This window comes from Malurus melanocephalus, unplaced genomic scaffold, assembly GCF_030028575.1.
Source record: "Malurus melanocephalus ecotype Western Australia unplaced genomic scaffold, MMel_1.1 scaffold_17, whole genome shotgun sequence".
In the NCBI taxonomy this organism is placed as follows: domain Eukaryota; kingdom Metazoa; phylum Chordata; class Aves; order Passeriformes; family Maluridae; genus Malurus; species Malurus melanocephalus.
The window spans coordinates 2,848,855-2,869,986 of NW_026623249.1; the positions used below are offsets into that span (position 1 = coordinate 2,848,855).

Consider the following 21,132-nt stretch of genomic DNA (forward strand, 5'->3'; position numbering starts at 1 on the left):
ACGCCCGCGCGCCCCCTCCCGCCGCGGCCGCGCGTGACCCGCCTCCCCCGTGGTTAAAGGCCCTTAAAGGGGCCGCGCCACGGGCGGGGCGCAGGGGGTTCGGCTCCGAGTCCCCGTGCCCGTGGCACGGCGGCGCGCCGGGAARAGGAGCGAAGGGAAAGGAAGCGAATCGAATCCCACCCGGCCAGAACCTCGGCATGGCGGCGGTGTTGCCCATTCCCGCCCGAACGGGACCTTTTTCTTACTTACAACAATGGCGGCAGCCTGCTCTTCTCCCGTTGCAGATGCACCGTCACCSCTTGTCGCCAGCGGTGAAGCAGGCAGCCTTGAAGCACACAGCAAGGCAAAAAACTAACAAGAAAGGCGCTTAAATCCTTTTTATCTCTTTATTTTTTCAATATTCCAATTAACTGGCGTGTGTGCCAGTATAAGGTACTGCAAGATAAATGGACCAACCATGCTCTGTAAATCTGTAAAGAAAAATGTTAAGTCACTTGGAGGAATTCCCTGTCCTAACTATAACTGCAAACCCCTAATTAATTTGCAGCATACTTTACACTATCTTGCAAATTTTAAAAAGACAAAACCTCAGTCAAAAATCACTCCCTGTGATTTAAAATGGAAGTTCGTAGCTCTGCAGCTGTTTTTGTGTGGAACTCAGTGCCCTCCCTTACCTCGAGGACCTTATCTGTCCTGTTCTGCTTTCTCACCTGGTTTTTGGGTGAGGCAGCAGTGCATGTCAGATACCCTCTGGAAAAAGTGGGAGCTGTAATKCGGGCTATAGGCAATGGTCCTGCTTTTTCTGCTCTTTCTCAACTCATCATGACCAGCAGGTACTGCAGAGCACTGGAATCCCTCTGCTACCTGCTCTTCAGCTGGCTTGGCAGGGAGCCCTCACAGACCTGTGGCCCTCGCTTACCCTTTCTCCATTTGCAGTCACCTTCCCTTTCCCTTTCCCCCTCTTGCTTGGAGGTTTCACCCAGGAGGGTATTCCAGAAAGGGCTCTATTGTGGCTATAATATCAGTAGTAGCAGAGATGGATTTCCCGAAGTCAATGCAGGCAGGTAAGAAAACTAATGTTTCCCTCACCGCCTGTGATTCAGGTGAGATCCATCAGAGTGTTTTGTTCTTTTTAACCTTAGCAGCTGAAATACTGCAGCCAACAAAAGCTCTCTGCCCAAAGGAAAAGTGACTCAGGAGAGGATGTGCTCCCCACCGCAATGTTCCCATTTGAAGGGGGGTTAATGGAGAGGTTGCTGAATGCTGATGGAGACAATCACATAGACCCTGGCTCAGGACAGGTGAGCAATCTTGACAATGAGGTGTTTCTGTGGTTAGGGACTGAACCACAGTGTGCTTCATCACTGACAATTCTGCATTTAGGTCATACCGCTCACTTCGAGAATAGGCCCTTAGAGGCCCTTTCTCAGGTGTTTGGCATCACAGGCCAGGCAAGTACAAAAGCCCAAGACTCTCACGTAGAGTGGGTCAAGTCCTTCTGGATTTCCAGTTTCTCCAGACATCACCTTTTTTTAAGTATCAGTTCTTCCTATGCTTGAAGGTGACTTCAGAAGAACAAGTCCATCACACCCATTGCATTTTCTTTTCAGTTTTTAACTTTGCACATTAAATGTTCATTAACACCATCCACATTTAAATTAGTGTTTGTTACTGTTTGATTGGTTTAAACAACTGYTTTTGCATTTGTAGCTGAGTGTCAAGTAACTGAACTTCCAGCAATATCATCCACCCTTAAATCAAAAGTAGGAAAAGTCTTTGCATGGATGGCTACACAAACACATGTGCAACAGCCAAGACTGGTGGCCTTGTCCTAAAACAAATGTTTGGGTCATGAATAGCATGCCCTGCCTCAGGACAGGAGCACAAGGCACCCATAGACCAGAAGGGGCAGCAGCATTTCAGAGAGCTCCATGTGCTCTTTCTAGTTATTTTCTCCTTCCACCTGTCATCAGAATCTTCTTTCCAGCCGCAATGACTGCTCAAATCTCTGCAAGTTGCCATTGCACTGGTATTGCTAACACTTTCATCTAACTTTTACTCTCACAAAGCAAAATAGTAGCAGAATATCCAGCTGTTCAGGGCATTGTTGGGCATTTCCTTTGTTTCATTCACATTTCCAGTAAAATGTTTTTAAAAAAAAACCCAACCCACCTGGGAAGACAGCCCTCCCAGAATAGTTGTTCACTACAGACACTGAAATAAAGCATTTTWCTGGCAGCTCACTCTTTGCAAGACCCTGGTGCCATAGCATGCACCATAGCTCTTCTTACTAGCACCAGACATCAGTGCCTGGAAGCAATAAAACTTTGGGAGGGCAACAAGATCTTTCACATCAAAACCACTAAGCAGCAGTGTACAGGCACAGGGGAAGAGAAGCAGGTGTGAGAATATTTTTATGTATTTTTTTTTAATGGCACTTGATAATGGGAAACTCACCTGCTCATAGTCAGTAGCTACCTCCAGGCTTATTTTTTGTGGACCTGGCAGGAGTAGCACACTTACCTCCAGGAGAACAGCTCCAACGGTTCATCAATTGATTCTGCTGCTCTTCACTCCAGTAAGGTCACTCTCAGGAGCAGCAGATTTTGGGAGGAAAATGGTCATTCCCTCACCTGCCCTGGGAACAGCTGTACACAGCCCAGCCCCTCAAGTCAATGCAGTGTAYGTTTTCAAGCAAACCCTTGGCGCCATGGTCATCCAGGTCAACATGTGCTGCGATTTCCCCTCTGCAACTCTGAAACGCACACAGGAAAAGGCAGGTCCCTTGGACCTGACCATGTAATTCTCTGTGCACCAGGTATGGGTGGCTCTGCATGGCCCAAGCAGTGGCAAGAACAACCAGCCCTCCAGTCCACTAACTTTTTGATGTTGTGGAAAGAGAAGACCAGTGGAGTTTGTGCTGTGCCTACACCACTGCGATGCTATGATATCCCTCAGGCCTGCCTAGGAGCTCCCAAAGCAGGCCCAGCTGCCTAGGCTGCTGCAGGATCAGCAGCCCCCCAGATTTCTTGCATTCTTGATTCAAAAACAGTTGCTTGGCAAGCAAAATACTGGGAAGAGAAGGAGCAAGAGTAAGGAAGTTGTGTGGCACCGAACTGACAGGAAGTGACTGCTATCGCAGGGGTCACACACTCTGCAATTCTGTGCTTCTCGGAGAACACCGAGCTGCTCAAACCATGTGGTTTCCCCTTTTGCTGAGTGCCCTTGTTCTCAGGCATCTGATGGGGAGGGCTGTGCAAGGCAAGTSAGCTGCACTGCACAGATCAGAGGGGCAGCATAGCAAGAGATTATTTAAAAAAAAAGGAGGACTGCCCAGATTAACATTTAATCCAGCCAACACATGCATGCAAAAGGACAAGCTGCTTCTAGTACCAGCCAGCCTCTGCAGCATTGGCAGAGGTAGGAAGACAATCTCCAGAGCAGGCTTTCCCATAACTCTGCACTGCAGTTTCTTGCAACTTCACCTGACTTGCTAGCTGCTGCCAGAAACTAAGTCTGGCTGGCGTCCTGCTTTGATGCCATCACTCAACTCCAGCTTCCCTGGCTCAAGGCAAGCATGCTGACAGTGCTTTGGTGACACAGGCAAGACCTAAGCACGCTGCCTTGAGCCCCGACTGACTCAGGAAATGTACCCCATCCTCCTCTGGTTTTGCTCCACATGCTTTTGTGATTGATAGCTGTGTTGAGATGAGGGGCTCACCCCCATGTTATATCTACTAAAGGCATTTTGGATAGCCCTATTCTCTTACTGAGGTACCCTGATAAACAGCTGGCCTTCCCCTCCACCAGGGATGGAGTGGGACACAGCTTGAGGGAGCAAGTCAGGCGCCCAAGTGGACTAAATAACATTTGCAACTCTCTCCATGGAGTATCAGCAGTTCCAGGACTCGAGCTCCTTGGCTAAACCCTGGGATGAACCAGAGACCAAACTGCACCCAGGAGCAGCTGTACTCCTGGAGAGGTCCCTGGAAGGCTTGTTGCCCAACCCACAGTAGTCTTTGGCTTGGAGGAGAGCTGCTTTCCTGCTGGCAAGAACTGTGGAGCCTCAGACTTTCTCCATTCCCATAAGATGCAGGATACGGGACCAGCACTCTCCTGGTGCCAGCAGAGCTGTCCTGGCACGCAACCTCGTGCAAGGATGTGGAGAACTTCCTAAACCCAGAGCAACAGTCACCCTGCCATTGGTGTTCTCCTCTTCAAATTATAATCCATCAAAGACCAGTCATGCCAGGTCACCTCTGTACAGCTCTAACTTACCCAGCGGGTTAAAAATTAATAAAAACTTKACCTCCTCCAATCAAAGTAATGAGTAGTGTCAGAAACATCCTTTTGCAGGCTCCATTCTTCATAGATCCTTCTTTACTGATCTTTCTCAGTCACGCAAGCACATTTTCCATTCTTTTTCCAGCTGCACTGCATGTTTATACACCAACAGAAGTGACTGTTGGGAAATAATTCAGCTGTAGAATTAAAGCAAGGGGTGGTAAATGACCACACAAACATACCATGAGGTAAATGTCAGTTCTCATATTTAATATTTTAATAGTTTTGTTTGTAACATTTACCACATAAATCATCTAAATAAATAGATGCTGTACAGTCTCTTATCCGTATCAGTACAAAAATAAAACCACACTTTGTGTCAAATTATACTTGAGCCTGCCCTCCCTTTGCTATTACAATCTCCTTTTATAGCACATACTCGTTCAGAAAAGGCATTTTACTTGATTGGTTTGTTTCGAATTGGTTTACTCCCTATTTCCCCCCTTCCCCAAATACATTCAATTAGTCTGTACAAAAGCTAGAAGCTCATTCTGTGCAAAAGGAAGCTTTCTGTGTGCAAAGACTCCAATACTCTAGCGTGCTGACGGGAACAACAGCAACAACTGAAGAGACAGGAACAAAAAATAATTGGGGACCCTCCCCTCTAACTGATCCCATTGTCCCCCATCTTCCCCCTGCAATAAAAAGGAAGCACACCAAATCAGATGAGTSAGTGTGCAACAGAGTTCCAACAATGTGCGTACGCTGAGGGAAAAGGTTGGTGCTGAAAATCCAGTGAGAGTACTGGGGTGTGGACCCCCATGCTGTAGAGCTGACTAGGTGAGGGAAAAGGGTTCTCTCCCTTTACCCTGCTCAAAAGGTTCTTGAGATGCACAGAACAAAAGCTTCATCTAAATTATTTTAGATTTTTTTGTTGCTGTTCTGCTGGAGATGAGGTGAGGAAATGGTCTCTGGAAAAATCCAGCAGCTACTGAAGACAGCTCCTGGTTCACCCTCCCTTCCTCTCCCCACTCCCTGCAGAAGGACAGACATCTCCTCGTTTCTCAATTAAGCTAATAAGGTGCAATTTTTCAGACAGGAAACTCTATAAAGATGTCTCCAGAGCTGGAAGAAATGGTCATAGTTCCAGACTAGGACCACTCAAACTGAAACTCAACTTCATCTTTCCCTTTCCTCAGTCAAAGGAGGTGGGGAGGGAGGAACCCAGACTGCGCCTCAAAGGCAAATGAGGGATTTAGCCAGTCTCCTCTTCTCCCTTAGGGAACTCTGCTCCTGGCATGGTGGCACATGCTCCCCCCAGCTCCAGCCATGGGAGGGAAGCAAACGGCTGGATTGCAGCTCTGGAAAAATGATAAGGAGCMGACAGTGGCCTGAAACAGATACATCTTTTGCTTTTCAAATGCCACTTTTAGACAGACGATAAGGAGTACTTAGCACTCCTAGTGCTTTGCATTTCCAAAGTGCTTCAAAATATACTTCAGATTTAAAAGAAAAAAAAAAAGCTGCTTAACATTTTGACAGATTTGCAAAAAGCTTCTTTGTGCTGACACTACATTTTCTAGTTAAAAAACAGCAATAATAAAAAAAGGTTTTCCTCCTCCAAAATCCCCCTCCCAGCCCAAACTCTGCTACCCCAGTAATGAGATCAACTGTGACAGGTTCCGAACAGTCTTATGAGTTCTCTCTTTCAACATCTAACTGGTGCTCTCAGAGAAGAACCCCTAGCTTTATTGCAGGGCAGCTCACAGCAGATGAGGCAACCTCAGCAGCAAGGTTTCTACCCCATCCCAACTTTGTATAAATCCACCGCAGCCCCAGGTGCTTCCATGGAACCGTGCACCTCTACCTCTCCCAGTCAACTAGGGATCATCTCTTGCCTGCTCCCTTCACAGCCACCATACTTGAAGAAGTTAAGGAGGAAAGAGAAAAGAGGTGGAAGAGAGAAAGTCTCTACAGCATCTCTAGGGCAAGTGCTAGTTACAGGAAAGGATTTGAAGGGTCTGAATTCCATTTTAAGTGATCGCTTCTCTCTCCTTCCAATTGTCCTGGGGCTGTTTTATAGGCCTTCCTGACAGCTTCTTGCATTGAATCCAGGAGATTTGACACCCACAAGCTCACACTTTCTTCTGTGAGGACAGTAAGCTCAGCCACAGGACAACGTGGCCTGTTGATCACAAGCTATTGTCTCAAAACAAGTTTATCATGCCCTTGGGGAAAACCTTTACAACAGGCATGGCAAAAGCAGCATGTTCTAATGCCATACATTGCCATGTAGAAATTATCCCGTGCAAGTTGTTAATGTACACTTCTCCCTTGCACTCCCAAATGGCAGAAGATAGATACACAAATGCAGCACTCACCTCTCTGCAGGGCCCATTGAGAAATCCACTCACAAGTGCAAGGGATCAGTTTCACTACAAGTTCTTTGTTTATAACACACCTTCTCTCTCAACTGACAGCTCACCCAAAGGCCCCTCCTCAACCACCTGGTGAGAGCAGTTCTGAGGCAACTCTGTACCTCCCTTCCCTGACCAGAATTTGTCCCTATTATTTTCCCAGGCCCACTGCCCTCTTCTTCCTAGGTTGCAGGTAAGCCAGTGAGGAACAGAAGATGGGTAGATACCAATTAACTTTAGAAAATKAGGTTTTTGCACTTTGCCTACTTCTGGAAACAAAAGCTCAAAGCTTGAGAGGAGAGGAAGAGGTGGAGAGGTGGTGGTAGGCTTTGCTTTGCTTAATACATAGATGTGGCTGACAGCCCTCACTGTCTTCCACACCCCAGCCTCTGTTGTGGCTACCACGGAGGGTCTTGCTTGAGCTGCCCCACCTATTTTTTTGACCTGTGTGAGGCCTCCCTTCTCCATTCCAGTGAAACCATCAAGCAGCACTAGCTGGCGTACAGCATGAAACAGTACTGGGGCCAAGGGCCTCCCATGAGGTGAACAATTTTATACATCCAGTCACAAAACATCAGAAGAACAATTCTGGACAGTTTCACAACACTAATAACAAAAAAAGGCATTCATTTCTCAATAAGCTTCTCTATGTCTGAGGCTCTGACATAAACAAGAGTCAATTCACTAACAAATTTGGGCTTATTTTGGCAAATGGAACTGCTTTTGTGTGTTCTCACAATAATATCCTGCTCTTGCTTGGGAAAAAAAAAAGGAAAAAAATCACTAACAAATTTGGGCTTATTTTGGCAAATGGAACTGCTTTTGTGTGTTCTCACAATAATATCCTGCTCTTGCTTGGGAAAAAAAAAAGAAAAAAAAAAAAAAAAAAAGAAAAAGAAACTCAAAAAAATCACCTTAGTCTGACTTCACAAGCAGAAGGGCCCCCAAGCAAATGCAAGACAATAATGAGCATGCAGGAGCTACAAGGCTACTTAATGCCACTATTTACGTGTTAAAACTTGCTGTTTCAAGCCATCACTTGTATATCAGAGCAATAACATCTAGTTTATAACCAGCCAGGAACAGAGGCTGTTCTTTCCATATAATTTTTTTAAACACAGTGTTAACAGTAAAGGCTTTCCAGTCTCATGAAGCCCATCAGTTCTGTCACATTTACAGTGAGTTCACTGCAAGATCTATGAATTAAAAACTTCTGTCCCCCAAACACTGCTGGGAAATTTTCACATGGAAACAGTTCTAAGAATGACTGTTGGAGCAGTTCTTTCAGAAGGTTGTTTCTCATGTACAGTTGAGTAATTTCCACTGGCTAGAGTTTATTTTTCTTGTTTACAGCCATGAAGCCAAACAAGGTATGGGAGAGTAAGCCCATTTCTATTCTCAGCTTGTGCTTCAAATAGAATTATTAAACTCAGCTTCAGCTGGATGCTATTCTGGCTCTTCTAATCAAATGGAATGCTTAACAAAGATTCAAACACAGCATCTGATTTTCATGATATGTTAGCACAGGAGGTCCCAATGCAATTGTCAGGTTTTGGGTTGAACTGGCAGAGGGACAGCATTGGGGAAAAGAGACAAACCCAGACAACCTACCTTTCCATCACTAGTAAAACCTTCATACATCTCTACACCTGCAGAAGTGGAATAAAGCTAATTTTAAAGTCCCTGAAGACYAGCTCTACCAAGGAAGTTTACAGTGATATGTCAGCAGACAATGTGGAACAGAGCCACATTTTAAAAAGATCAGGAGAAAAACCTTCTCGAAAAGATCTTTGAGATWAACAAGAATTCATGAATATCAAAAAAAAAAAAAAATCCACGCCACAAAAGTAACTGCTTAGTTTCCTACCACAAACTCCTCTTCACACACACACACCCCCAAACCCAGGCACATGCAGCTTGTTGTGTCTTAACCCTGTTATGGTTAGCTCCTCATTGACACAAAGCAGCATGGCAGTCAGGTACTTTGTTCCACACTTCATGTAGGGAGATGATTAGTCACCAGCAGAACACAAGATAGCCTGATCCAAAAAAATGCTTAAGATATGAAGCTGTGGGTGGATCCTCCTTGAAAGACCACCACAGGTCTTTGAAAACTCCACTGCAAGAGAAAGAAAACACGTTTAAAGAAAAATGCCTAAACAACGCGGTGAGGAGTGTCAGCTGCTGGCACTTCAGAGTGGAGAGAAAAGCAGAAGGTGGAAATCTAGTTTATTAGGACAAGCTCTTTCCTGCTGCAGGATTGATATTGCTTCTAATGTCAGCCAAAGCCAGGAACTTAGTAAATAGGAAGCTTTTTTTGGTCTATTTGTATAGTGAGATGAAGACATGACAAAGGCAGCAGTTGCTGGATTAGAATAAAGAAACCAGATCCTAAAAATGCCATGAAGATTTAGCAGGATGAACTGCAGTTCAAGACTTTTWTAAAAATAAGCTAAAACACTACACTTTTGCAACCATCTCTACCTGACCTGCTAAAACCCACAAGAGCGGACTGGACCATGTGGTGCGTCCACTGGTCACAACAGAAGAAAGATGCACATATTCAGCACATTTGGCAGGTGTCAGGAAGAGCGCATGTGTGGGTGATGGTAACAACACTGTCTGACCCCACATCCTGCAAAAGAAGGTGCAACTCCAGACACAGAAGCCTTGCTCTGGACACCCACATTCAACAAACATCCTGCGCCTGCATGCTTACCTCATCAGCTTGCCCTTGCTAGCTATTGCAAGCTTCTTTCCCACTCATTCTTCCTCCCACCACATATTTCCCCCCGCAGCTTCCACTTCTCATCCTCTCAGATTTCTCCATAATAAAACTCCCATCTTACTTCTTTGAGAGACAAAAGGTCAGTACAGAAATTCAAGATCTTCCTAGCGATCCTGAAACTGCTGGGATGGCATGAAATTTAGACCTGCTCAAACAGCTCTGCGATGGAAGGGGAAATCCTAAATCTAAAACTGAGCTGCTATATCCTATCTCAGGTAAAACCTGCTTCTAGCAAAAACCCAAAGCAGCAGTCTAAGCACTTTACAATAAGTACATGTTTGGAGGACCAGAAATCCTACAGCTCCCAAATTCTGCAGGCCAATAGCCAAGGCCCTCAAAGAAACACATTGAGGATTTCCACAGGTGTCTTTATCTCAGAGCTAAGAAGGCTCATAGATTCATTTCGAATAAATACAGCAAGTAAGAGATGCTTCAGGTGGGGTGGAGTAAAGAAACAGTATTTGAGGACAGTAATCATGACAGTAGACAATGTTACCCTGCAGCACTCTGTCCTGCAGCTCCCACTTTAGACTCTAGTTTACTTTTCTTGCTTTCCATTGGAAAATATCTACATTTAAAAAATAAAGTTATATAAATAAAATTTGCTTTTAAAAATGGAAGAGAACATGCATGTGCAAGAACAGATGCTATGCAAACTATCAACTCAAAATACAGCAATTCTTCAAAAACCTCAAAGTGTCACAGGCAGTCCAGCACAAGGCATTTTTAAGTGCAAGATCAGGTGGGTCTATTGAAATGCAGACYGCTTTCCTTGGCAAAGATTTTTAAGCCTTCCAAGGGGAAGTTCCTATCAGTAAAGTAGTACAGGATCACAGATACTGTGAGGAGACTGAAGTCATGGAAGAGTATCACTCAGGCAGTACAATCCAAAAATCCTCATTGCTAAGAATTAGGAATATTTTTCCCCTCCTCAAATCTAATATATGCCTTCCCCACATATTGTTTATCTTGGATCTCTCTATGGGATCCAAGAACAGAATTTGCTGCTAATCAAGGTCCATTTCTAGCTCAGTTCTGTCCAATTCCCATGTCCTGGGCCTGTGCCAGTATCTTGGATATCTCTGCAGTGCCAGGCAATGCTTCAGTTGTTCTATTAGCCCCTCCTCCCAGGGGAGAGGAGTCAGTTTTCAACCAAATTATTACCACAGATTCAGGGCAGGATTTGTTATTAATACTGAATTTGGCGAAGGGTAAGAAGACCCTGCTTTCCATAACGTATTCCTCCTGCAGCAGAGCCAAGCCTGGAAATCCTGTTTAGCATATACAGAATGGTATGTCTCAACTATGCTGGCTTTCCGAGCTTTTAATGAGAGCAAATTGAATCTGATTTGCCAATTTGGATTTCAGAGATGCATTTCAGTCCTTCCGCATGATCAGCAATCAAAGGGAGAAAGCTCTGCTGTCTACACGGACCCGTGCTGCAAAGACTGACTTACCACAGACAGGCAAATGCGCTTCTCAAGTCCTGACAGCAGGCCACAGGGAAAACAGCACTGGAGAGAAAGTCTTAACAGGCTGGAGTTATCTACACAGGTAGGATCCATTGCCTCTCACTGCTGCAGGAAGAGAGGGAGGAGGAAGGTGGGAAGAGCAATGCACAGAGATGTATCTTTATCCAAAGGATATCAATTGCAGAACAAGGCGGCAGGGTAGAGATCCAGCTCTCTTTCCACCTCCACATGCCCTCTCCCCACAAATGCAGCTGCCGCCACTTGACAGGATAAAAGGCGAATTGTTCGGCTTGCTGCTTTCACATCAAGGAGGGAAGTCTTTGCCAGGGAAAGGGCTGTCAGTTTTTCAGCTGGACAAAGCAATGACAAACACACATGCCCTACACTGCCCTTTTTTGCGTATCTGAAAAGGGAAAAAGGAGAAAAGAAAAGGTCTCTGTAAACATTTTAAAAGGAGACATTTTGGATTTTTTTTTTCTCTTAAGGGATAGTGCAACCCTTCCCTAGCCCCACCCTAAAAGCACTGTTTGTGGGGAGCACTGCAAACAGAGAKTCAGAACTGTGCACTCCGGTCTCGAAAGAAGCCCTCAGCCACTTGTGCTTCTCTGAAAGTGACGGTAATGGAGTTTGCCGTGATGTCTGTCACTGTCACTTCGCTGGGGGGCACAGTGGGGATCCAAGGGAGACTGGCATCCACATCTGCTGCAGAAGGAAAGGCAGATAAGAGCATGTTAGTGAAAGAGAGAAGGCGAAGGAGAAGAAATGAGGAAAAAGAGAGGAAAAGGAAGGATGGAGCAGGGTCTCCTTTCTGACAAACCATAGCCTGTACTGAGTCTGCACATACAGAGTAAGAAAGAACATGTGCAAGCCCTCCTCCCAGAGGCTAAGGGAAAATGGAGGATCAGGTGTCCAGACACACAGTGGTATCAGAGCAGCCTAGGCAGAGGTCAAAAGACCCAGTAAAACCACCCAGCTCATCTAACCATCCACAATTCTCCAATACCTCTCATCCCATCTCAGCTCCTAATTGGGTTTTGTGTCAACAAAGCACACTCATCCTGGTTTGAGCCTGCCTGCTTCTAAATGCCCTACCCTGATGAAAAGGCAAAAATGCAAATCTCTTACATAAACTCTTCAGATACTCCTAGGGGAGTTAAAGTGAGCCACATTGGAGAGTCTATCTCATACTGCACCTGCAATGCAGCCTGGGTGTGATTCTCTCAAAAATCCATCAGTAGTGCTCCATGGAGAAGCTGCTCTTCCTTTCTCATGTCCCTGCTTTGCTCCTAGACAGCTCCTTTCCTAGACAGCTCCCTAAAGGAAATCCAAGCACCCCTGCACTTTCTCACTGTAAGAATAATTTTCAGCCCCTCTCTTACCCAAAGGTTCACTTCCCCACAGCCCCCAGAGACTGCCACATATCTGGAGAGGAAGGAAAACACATCCTCTCCCTGTTACTCTACCTGTCCACTATATACCTTGTTGTCCCAACCTGGGCAAAGAACAAGAGCCCCTTAAGAGTTTATTTCCTGGCTTCTGTCTCAAACACCTGAGGTGTCTACTTTCCCCCCAGAAAGAGTCTGATTCCCCCTAACAGTAAGTGGGATTCCATGCAGACCATGTGTCAAGGGGAGAATAAAAACAGTTTTACAATTCTGTAGTGTCACTCACTCTTCTGATCCCCAAGTGCTTTAGTGCCCCACACTTCCAGGGGAGAACAGCCCCACACATTTCSTCACTGCCAGGATGTAACACTGCTATTCCCATTGCTGCCTCCGTGGATTCTGAGCACCATTCCAGTCCCTCTCACAAAGGAGGGAATAGCGTTGATTCCCAGAACACAACCGTCTCCCTAAGATCCTGCCTAATCCAGCCTGGCTAACAGCTACTCCTAGCAAGGAGTAACAGGATTCCCTTAGCTACTACAAGCAGCACAAGCCCTGGTTTTCCACTCCTCAGGAAAGCTACGCCTTCAGACACTCTAATAATGCAGGCATAGAGTTTCCCTGGTAACTGAGAGCAACACACACATCCCACAGCCCTCCTGCACAAGATGCTGTTATCCTTCCTCAAAATGCCAAATGTGCTTGGACATCTCCCATGCCTACACTCATGCTGCCTACTCAGTGGGATCAGGCAGAAGTTACCATCGCCACTTCATCTCTCTCTCTCCCTCTCTCACACAGTTCTATAGCAAGAGGCTTTAGAGGAGTGTGGAGAGGAAAGGGAAGGAGGGGGCAGGGGGGTACACTATGAGCTCCTAGCAGCATTCCTGTTCCTTCTCAGAGCAGCATTATGAGAGGAGTGCTGCTGTCCAAGCTTGTCCCCTGCCAGCCAAAGTCCTTTGAACCAAGCAGCAGATTGAGCATATGTGGATAATGTGGACAGAGGCAGAGTTCATCTCTGTCACACTTGTGTGTCACCTCTGCTGGAAAGAAATTTTAAGAGGGGAATAGCTTGCAGTATTTTCTGCATATTTTCTAACACTGGGAGTGGCATCAGGGATGTAAGACTAGAGAGGCAACAGCACCAAAAAACCAATTAATCTGTGCTTTTCAAACAAGAAAGAAACCTGCAAACAGGATGGACCAGCAAGAGCTGATCTGAAGGCCTGACCTAAACCACAATCCCAGCAGGAGGTAACCAAGGAGGAAGGATGCATAACGTCCTTCACATGCCCCATAACTTCACAACCAAGGGGTTACGGCCTTACCTTCTTTGCTGGTGTGCTGCATGGCCTCCCAGTCCTCAGGGCTCTGCCTGGCCTCTAGGCCCACTGCATCATTCAGGAAGAACTCATGCCTGCAGTTTCGGTTCTCCAGACTTGCCATGCGGGGGAACTTCTTCCTTGACAGTCGTAGGTACTTCTGGTTTTTGCGTTGCTTCCGGAGAGAGAATGGCAGGACTGCACCTCCAGTCTTCTCAGGGAACTCTGCCTGCCCTGTCTTGGCCCCTGGCAGACTACTGTCTCCTCCTCCAAACCTCCGCGCAAGAGAGAAGCAGAGCTTCTCCTTTCCCTTGTGGGCACTCCTCAAGTCCATGCCATACAGCCGCTGCCAAGACACCAACACAGCAAGGGTCAGAGCAAACACCTGATCATGCAGTCAGGGCTCCCCACTGGGAACCAGGAAAACATTCTTTGTTCCATCTCTGAACATCTAGATGAGCTAGGATAAGGTGTGCTGCTTCTACAACACTGTTTCTCTCTCCTCTTCAACTGCTTTCTAAGCTCTTCCTAATATCTGCTTCCTAAGATCGGCTGCTTTGCTTGGCAACAGTCAAAGCATGCTGAAACTCCACTTCCAACCATGGGCTACCTTTGACTTGATGGAAAGTCCAAGCTCAACATGAAATTAAAAGAGCACACAAACCAGATAACCTGCAACTACCCAGGCCCATACTTTATAAAATCCTAGTTCAGAGACAAAGAGCTGTTGTTGTTTTATTTTGTTTTGCATTTTTAAAGACAAATTAGCTAGCTCTTCAGCTAACAGGTTCAAACTATGATTTCCTGTTGTTGTGTTAACTTGCTACCTCAAATTTTGTCCATGCAACAGCAAATAGACAGTTTCCACCTGACAGAGAGCAGAAGAGAGCACAGCAGCTAAGGAATTGGAAATACACAGAAGAGTAAGAGGCTACCTGCAGTAGGAGGCGCTTTGGTTTGGGGCCTCTTTTCCTGTACCCCGATGCACGGTCTCTCTCTTCCCTGTGAAAGAGGAATACAAATCAAGCTGAGTACTGAATACCACAGCATACAACCTAGTTGGGACTTCAACCTTTTGCAGCATAGCTCCCTCATTTTCCTTCACTAAAAACCAATGATGACCAGTGTGAGCTTGGAAAGCATCCCAGAATTGCTTCCTGTACAAGTGAAAGCCTTGCAATAGGGGAATTTCTCTGACACAGCTAATCAAGGATAGGTTAGAGAAACTTCCCAGCTCACATCATTCCAGTTCAGCTCTGGACCTGATTAAAACCTGAATCTGATTGTTCTCTGGCTAAATGCTGCTTGTTCTTGGCCTCATTTCCTGAACAGTGCCAATCAAAGCTGCTTAACCCTGTCCTGTCCACCTTTTGTACCACCAGGGTACAAAAATCAAGCAGGATTCATTACTATATATCTCATGTTTGATTGAAGTAGAGACAACAGGGGCACTTCATGCTTACAATGAAATAAAGACACTATTTCTTTTCCTGTGTCCAGGGAGAGAAAGAACATGTGCCCTTACTTTTCTTCATAAGCCACTACCAGGCGAGGGTCCAAGATATGRTCCTCTGGCTCCCATGTGCTGTATCTGAAGAAAAACATAAGGAATAAAAAGTAAACAATACTTTAATGAAACATTCTCTCTGCAGGCCTGCTACCAGTGTGCTGCAGCCCTGGATACTGTTTTCACAAGGGTCGGTGGGGCCTGCCACAACATTGCCAGAGCTCTGAGGAATCCCAGCCATTCCCTCCCAAGCTTCCCACAGACATTACCTCCCCTTCCCAAAACAGGCAAGGCCAAGCATCAARCAACTCTTTGTATGAAAACAGGGAGGACTTTCCTCCCCAGGGCCCCCATCCACACTGTGTGCTAAGCCTGTGCAGACACTCACTGTTTACAAGTCCATGCATAAACAGGTCTCATCTGCAATACTCCCTCAAATCCAATAAATCCCATGGAACGAGACATGGTCTGATACATCTTTCTGAAAAATAGGTCTCTCTTAATTTAGAGTGCTCCAAGAGTAAGTACCCTTTCTCACCTGCACTATTAATTACTTCTAATCACTGAAGCTGAAAGGATTCATTTAAGAGTTTAATTTTTTTTCCCCTGATGCCACTCAACATGTTGGGACCTGGGCCCTGGGGCAAGCTGATGGCCACTTGCCAACGCCTCCTCCAACTGTCGGCTCCCCCTACAGGTTGTTCCTCTGGAGCGGAGCTCATCGGTACAAACTACCGCACCCGCACTGCGGGCAGGGCCACCAGAGGAGCGTGGGAACAGTGTCACTCACTGCCCCAGCTCTCTCCTCAAAGCAAGACAGCTGTGACAGGAATCAGATGCTCAGGAAAGGGCTGAACCCACCTAGCAGGCAACTCCAAACTGGTTTCCAAAGAGCACAGCTGCACTTAACACTAGAGAGAAGAGGCCAAAATGCTCCCACTGTGGAAGCTGAAAGAATCACAAGGTGGTCCTTGTAGCACATTTACTTCTTAGGGGTCATGTCTCTATCATACAAACTCCAAGGCAAGAAAGCAAATCTGAATCCTCAAATGCCTCAGAACACTAATTTCCCTGAAATGTGAGATCCAGGTCTGGAGGCAGAGCTCCTCCCAGACCCTGGGGAGGAGGACCAGAGGAGTCACATGCAGGTGCACAAGGGTGCCTTTGTATCAGTGCACTTAAACAGCAAGAAAGCATTTAGGATATATACATTTCTGGATGAAGCACAGGCTGCACATGAGGACATGAGATACATGCCTGGGGAGGTGATTTAGGAATGCTTTTCCTTTTTATCTCTCCATCAGAGAGGAAAAAGCTGCTGCAATACAGGAGCATTTCTGGAGAATGAGTGTAGAAATGAAAACACATTTCTTTTACATAAAGGAGAAACAAAAATATGGCATTCAGATGTTCTAAGCTGCACCACACATCAGAGAGTTAAGAACAGACATGTCTTCGTAACCAGCTGATCCCTGCCTCTCTCCCTCCCTCCTTTGCTCATGCCTCCTGCAGCAACCTGACTGTGAACTGTCAAAGCCAAGATGCTGTTTGAAAAGAGGAAGGTTTCCTCCCAGCTGCAGGGATTCTGGCACTCATCCTACAAATTTAAGAAAAATAACACCACAAAGGGGGAAAAAAGTCATTGGACTGCTTTCCATAGGCAGAAGAAAAGGGATTTGCTTTTAAAAAAACACGCTGGTGGGTGTTGCCTTTTTCTCCGCAGTTCAAATTCTGGCTTCGCTGCAGTGGCAAAACACTGCATATAAAAAAAACATGGTTGAGTTTGCCACGCGCGCGCGCACACGGAGCTTTATATATGGGTACACACAGCCCAGGCTGCAGCAAACTGCAGAGAGCAGGCACTCTGGAAAACACAGATCATATGATCTTCCTTCCCCCTCCTTCTACTCCTCCTCTTCCCCCTCCTTTTAACTCCAACACAAGTTGTAAACAAGCTTGTAGCTGGAATCAGATTGTCACTTCTCCATTCCCTGTCTCCAGCAGTGCAATGCATAAATCCAAGGTGTAAGGCATGAATAAGAATTTTTAACTAAGAAGAGGGGAAAAAATATTGAAATATGAATTGCATGTGAAAGCAGTAAACTACTGACCTATCCTTATTCCCTTCCATGATGCTTCCAATGGGAATGATGGGATAACAGGTACAGAGATTACAAAGAGCAATGCAACAAGGCTGGTAATTAAGGAAGGGAATGATGTGGGATGAGGAAACAGACACAGCTACAAACAGCTTGTGGTGCTGCATGCCATCACAGGTATATGTAGGTTTASAAACAAGGAACAGAGACTGCTAGTGGGATGAAAGTGACTTCAATGCTCTGAACATCTTGGGTTTAAGTAATTCAAACCACTGAGGGAACAGTGAAAGTGGAGGGAGGCAGGAGGAAGGGAAAAAAAAAAAAAAACCCGCAACTATCTTCAGTTTTGGAGCTTGGGGCAAGAGGAAAGATGCTTGGACATAGCATACATCAAAAGAGAACCCTGATATCACCTTGCTCCCTGGGGACCTGTGCTTTAAATTCCCCAAAGTGTTTCTGTCTCCCCCAGAGTTCCATGGTGCAGGACAAGGAAAGGCAGCAGTTAAGAATAAGGCCTGCTCTGTCCAAGGAAACATTAYGCTACTCTTCAGCCCACCTTCTTTCTTGGCAAGGGACTTTACAAGAGAAGGCCTTCAATATGTTTGTTGAAAGCAGAGGRGGATAAACATTGGTATTCCAGCCAAGAGGGGATGAGGCCTTGCAGGCTCCAAACACATTCCCCACCCTCTATCAAYGATTAAATAAGACTTGACTTTTTAAGGCTGAAGCAGTCCAGAAAGTGACCCACACTATGTGGCAGCTGGTGCTCAACAAGTGCACTTTGACAGCAGAATTCAAAAATAAAGTCACCCTCTCCCACCACCATGAGCAAGGGGAAGCTGCTTATCTCCACACATGGCCTATAATCATAAGGATTAGACACRACAGTTAGGCACCCAAGAACTCATTTCAGCTTCTTGGACACCAGGTACAGCCTGTCAGAACTGTCCTGGCGGGCCCCACTTTGCAGCTGTGAGGATGAACCCATAATAAGTGGCTCCCCTTGCTTAGCAACACACAGAGCAACTGCGTGTGTAACGCGGCTGTACCCACGCACATTGTGTATGTACACACACAGGCACAAACAGAAAAGCAAAGACAGGGCCCCATATGGGTTGGCCAGGAGGCTGTTCTACTCGGCTGCTAGCTGACATAGTAATATTCTCCAGTTACCTAATCCCTTTAATCTCAAAGCATTTTACAGACTGCTTAAGCACAGAGCAATCGCTCTTCTYCAGAAGCAGCTGCATTTTAATAAGTGTCTCTAAACAATGCACAGCAATGCTGAGAAAAACCCAAACTTTTCTTCCTTTTTGCAATGTAGCAACCAAAGCAAAAGCAAAAAAGGCACTCAAAATAAAAGGAGGTTTCAGACAAGGAAAKGAAGGCATGGCAGTAATTTTCAAGGGACAAAGATCACCTGCATTTGGCTGCAATCAATAAACCTGAAACATTGCCCCTTTCCGTTGGTGRACTGCAGAGGGGAAGCAGTAGGACAGGAAGACAAGACCATCAACATGTTTTCTATTTTAAAAGACTGCAGCTCTAAAAATAAAGTGGGGTCCTCTTGGTACTRACTCAGAAAAACAGGAGGCCTTCCAAGTTCAGAAGAATCTGGGTTCTTTGTTGAAATCATAATGAATTTTAAAACTTTYGTGTCTAGAAAGTATCTCAATGAAATATTTCAGTGGTGGCAAAAACCAGTCAGAATAGAATGGCACGCAGTTTGTATGCCTTAGCTGCCAATTCACAAACAAATTTGTGTTTGGTTTGTGGCTCTTTGGTTTTGTTTATTGTTGTTGAAATGAGGGATAAGCCATTACCCATTATGAATGAAATGCTCAATTGCAGAGACACAACAGTGCAAGCTATTACTGAATATTAAAGAAAAAACAGACAAGTAAACACAACTTACTTTGGGGGCCATCCTTTCCACTTCACCAAGTATTCTACTTTGCCCTGCGGGTGAAAACAGGCAGAAGAAAACAGGTGAACTATTGAACCACATATGGCCTACAATACAAGCAACCAATCAACAGGACTGAACCCTGCAACCCCTGCTTTGTTTTGAAAGTAAAGTTATGGGAAACAAGCTAAAAAGCTTGTTTCCCATCACTTTATTTTCACAACAAAGCCACCTTCTCATTCAACTACACTTGCTTTACCTTTTCCTCCAGAAAAGGGGCACACAGGGTGTATAAGCATGCTTGTACTACCATCAGCTTGGACCATAGCTTTGCAAAAGGCTTGCAGGCAGAACACTAAAAGCCAACCAGAGAGCAAGACTGAACCATTCACACATTCACAGACAAACCTACAAGAAGTCAGCACGCATAAATGCAGGAAGGAAATGTATGCCAGGAGCAAATGTCAGATGWTTTTTTTTTTTAAGCAGAGAGAAGAAACACAGTATTTCAGAACCTGTGAAGCATCTCTGGCATGTTCCTTTCCATTTGCTACAAGCTCTACTCAAACACTGTTCCACCCATCACAGGCACTCATCCTTTCCCAAGCAAGCAGCAGCTCACAGCTGAAGTTCAGAGCTATCCATATTTTTTTTTTCACTCTAAGCACAAGATTTAAAAAGAAAAAGCAACAACAACAAAAAAAAAAGTGTAGTGATTGGAAACTACATTCAAGGGCTCCGCAAGCAATGTCAACAACTATCAAAATGTTTAACGTTGTACTGAGGGGCTTGTTAAGCACTTTCCAAAGCACGGCAAAGGCCTTCGTGCATGCAGGACGARCACTCTCCAAGAGCCATTGCTGCAGCCACAGACACCTCACAGGAGAGCAGAGCAAGGAAAGCCCTCGGGTACTTGAGCCAGAGAACCAGTTTCATTTTCCTTTTGGCGGGGGGGCTCATCAGCTTCCCAAGGTTGTACAACACTGCCCTATAAGGAACTTTCCACCGGAGGATCTCCACACACTGCATGAGTGCAGGTTAATCCTTGCAACGCTCTGCGAGGACGGGAGCGCTTCCACGGCCGGGGAAACTGAGTCACGGGAGCTTTCCCAAACTCTGTCCGGTTTGGGCTCTCCCGTCTGGTGTCACCAGCAGTCGTCCCGCAGACAGACTGAACCCCGGCAGCAGTAGCCCCCCTCCGCCCCGCACCACCTCACGGGCAACACGTGTGTTCCCCGCCTGCCGGCCTCGGGCAGGTGCCGGTGCCCCCCCGCGGCTGTGAGAGGACGGGGACCGGGGGACAACGACGGGGACCGGGCAGCCGTGCGCGGGCCCACCACGCCTCCTCTCTCCGGTGTGCGGCGGGAGGGGCGGGGGGTGTCCCGGTGCGCTCCCCCCCCCACCCCGCCCCGCCCAGCCCAGCTCCGCTCCGCCGCTGCCCACCTTCCGCACACGCTTCTTGCGGATGCTCTCCACGGCGAACACCTGCTCGCCGATGGCCGACAGCTCCATGCGGCGGGCGGGACGGCGGGCCGCAGCTGTGCCGGTGGCGACCGTTCCCCGCCGCTCCCCCTCACACGCCCCCTCGCGCGCGGCCGCGCCCCCGCCGCCGCTTTAGAACCTGCGCAACGTTTTCCCAGCGCGCGCGCGAGGGGGCGGGAGCGGGGGGTGAGGGAGGGAGCGAAGGAGGCGGGAGCGAAGGAGGCGGGAGCGGCGCTTCCCTCCCGCCTCCCGCCGCGGGGAGCGCCCTGAGGGAGCGCTGCCCGCCGCCGCCCGGGCCGTGGCGTTCGCCGGCGTCTTCCACGATAACGCGGCCCCCGGCGGTCCCGTGCTGGCGGCGGCGGCGGCTGGGCGAGCGGCAGAACGCGCAGGCGGGAGCGGCGCTGCGGCAGCAGCCCGGCATGGCTTCTCTGCCCGGGCATCCGCGGCAGGTGCCTCAGCGCCAGTGCCCG

General features: G+C 46.9%; 1 protein-coding gene across 4 annotated transcripts; it reads right to left on the reverse strand.

Moving 5' to 3' along the window:
• Positions 1 to 7,490: 7,490 nt before the first annotated feature.
• CBX7 (chromobox 7) lies at positions 7,491 to 20,805 on the reverse strand. 4 transcript variants are annotated; one of them, XR_008966828.1, is made up of 7 exons: positions 20,624 to 20,801; positions 19,190 to 19,233; positions 15,194 to 15,259; positions 14,604 to 14,670; positions 13,675 to 14,014; positions 10,947 to 11,663; positions 7,491 to 8,820 (listed from the first exon to the last, which is right to left on the reverse strand). XR_008966828.1 is itself a non-coding variant. In XM_057388630.1 (6 exons), exons 1-6 carry the CDS (start codon positions 20,690 to 20,692, stop codon positions 11,342 to 11,344), a joined length of 609 nt encoding a protein of 202 aa, XP_057244613.1. In that variant the 5' UTR covers positions 20,693 to 20,805; the 3' UTR covers positions 7,491 to 11,341. The 4 variants fall into 4 exon arrangements, 3 of the variants coding, with proteins under 3 accessions (XP_057244613.1, XP_057244607.1, XP_057244598.1); XM_057388630.1 differs by having other exon boundaries at positions 7,491 to 11,364; positions 20,624 to 20,805; XM_057388624.1 differs by having other exon boundaries at positions 7,491 to 11,660; positions 20,624 to 20,802.
• Positions 20,806 to 21,132: the final 327 nt, after the last annotated feature.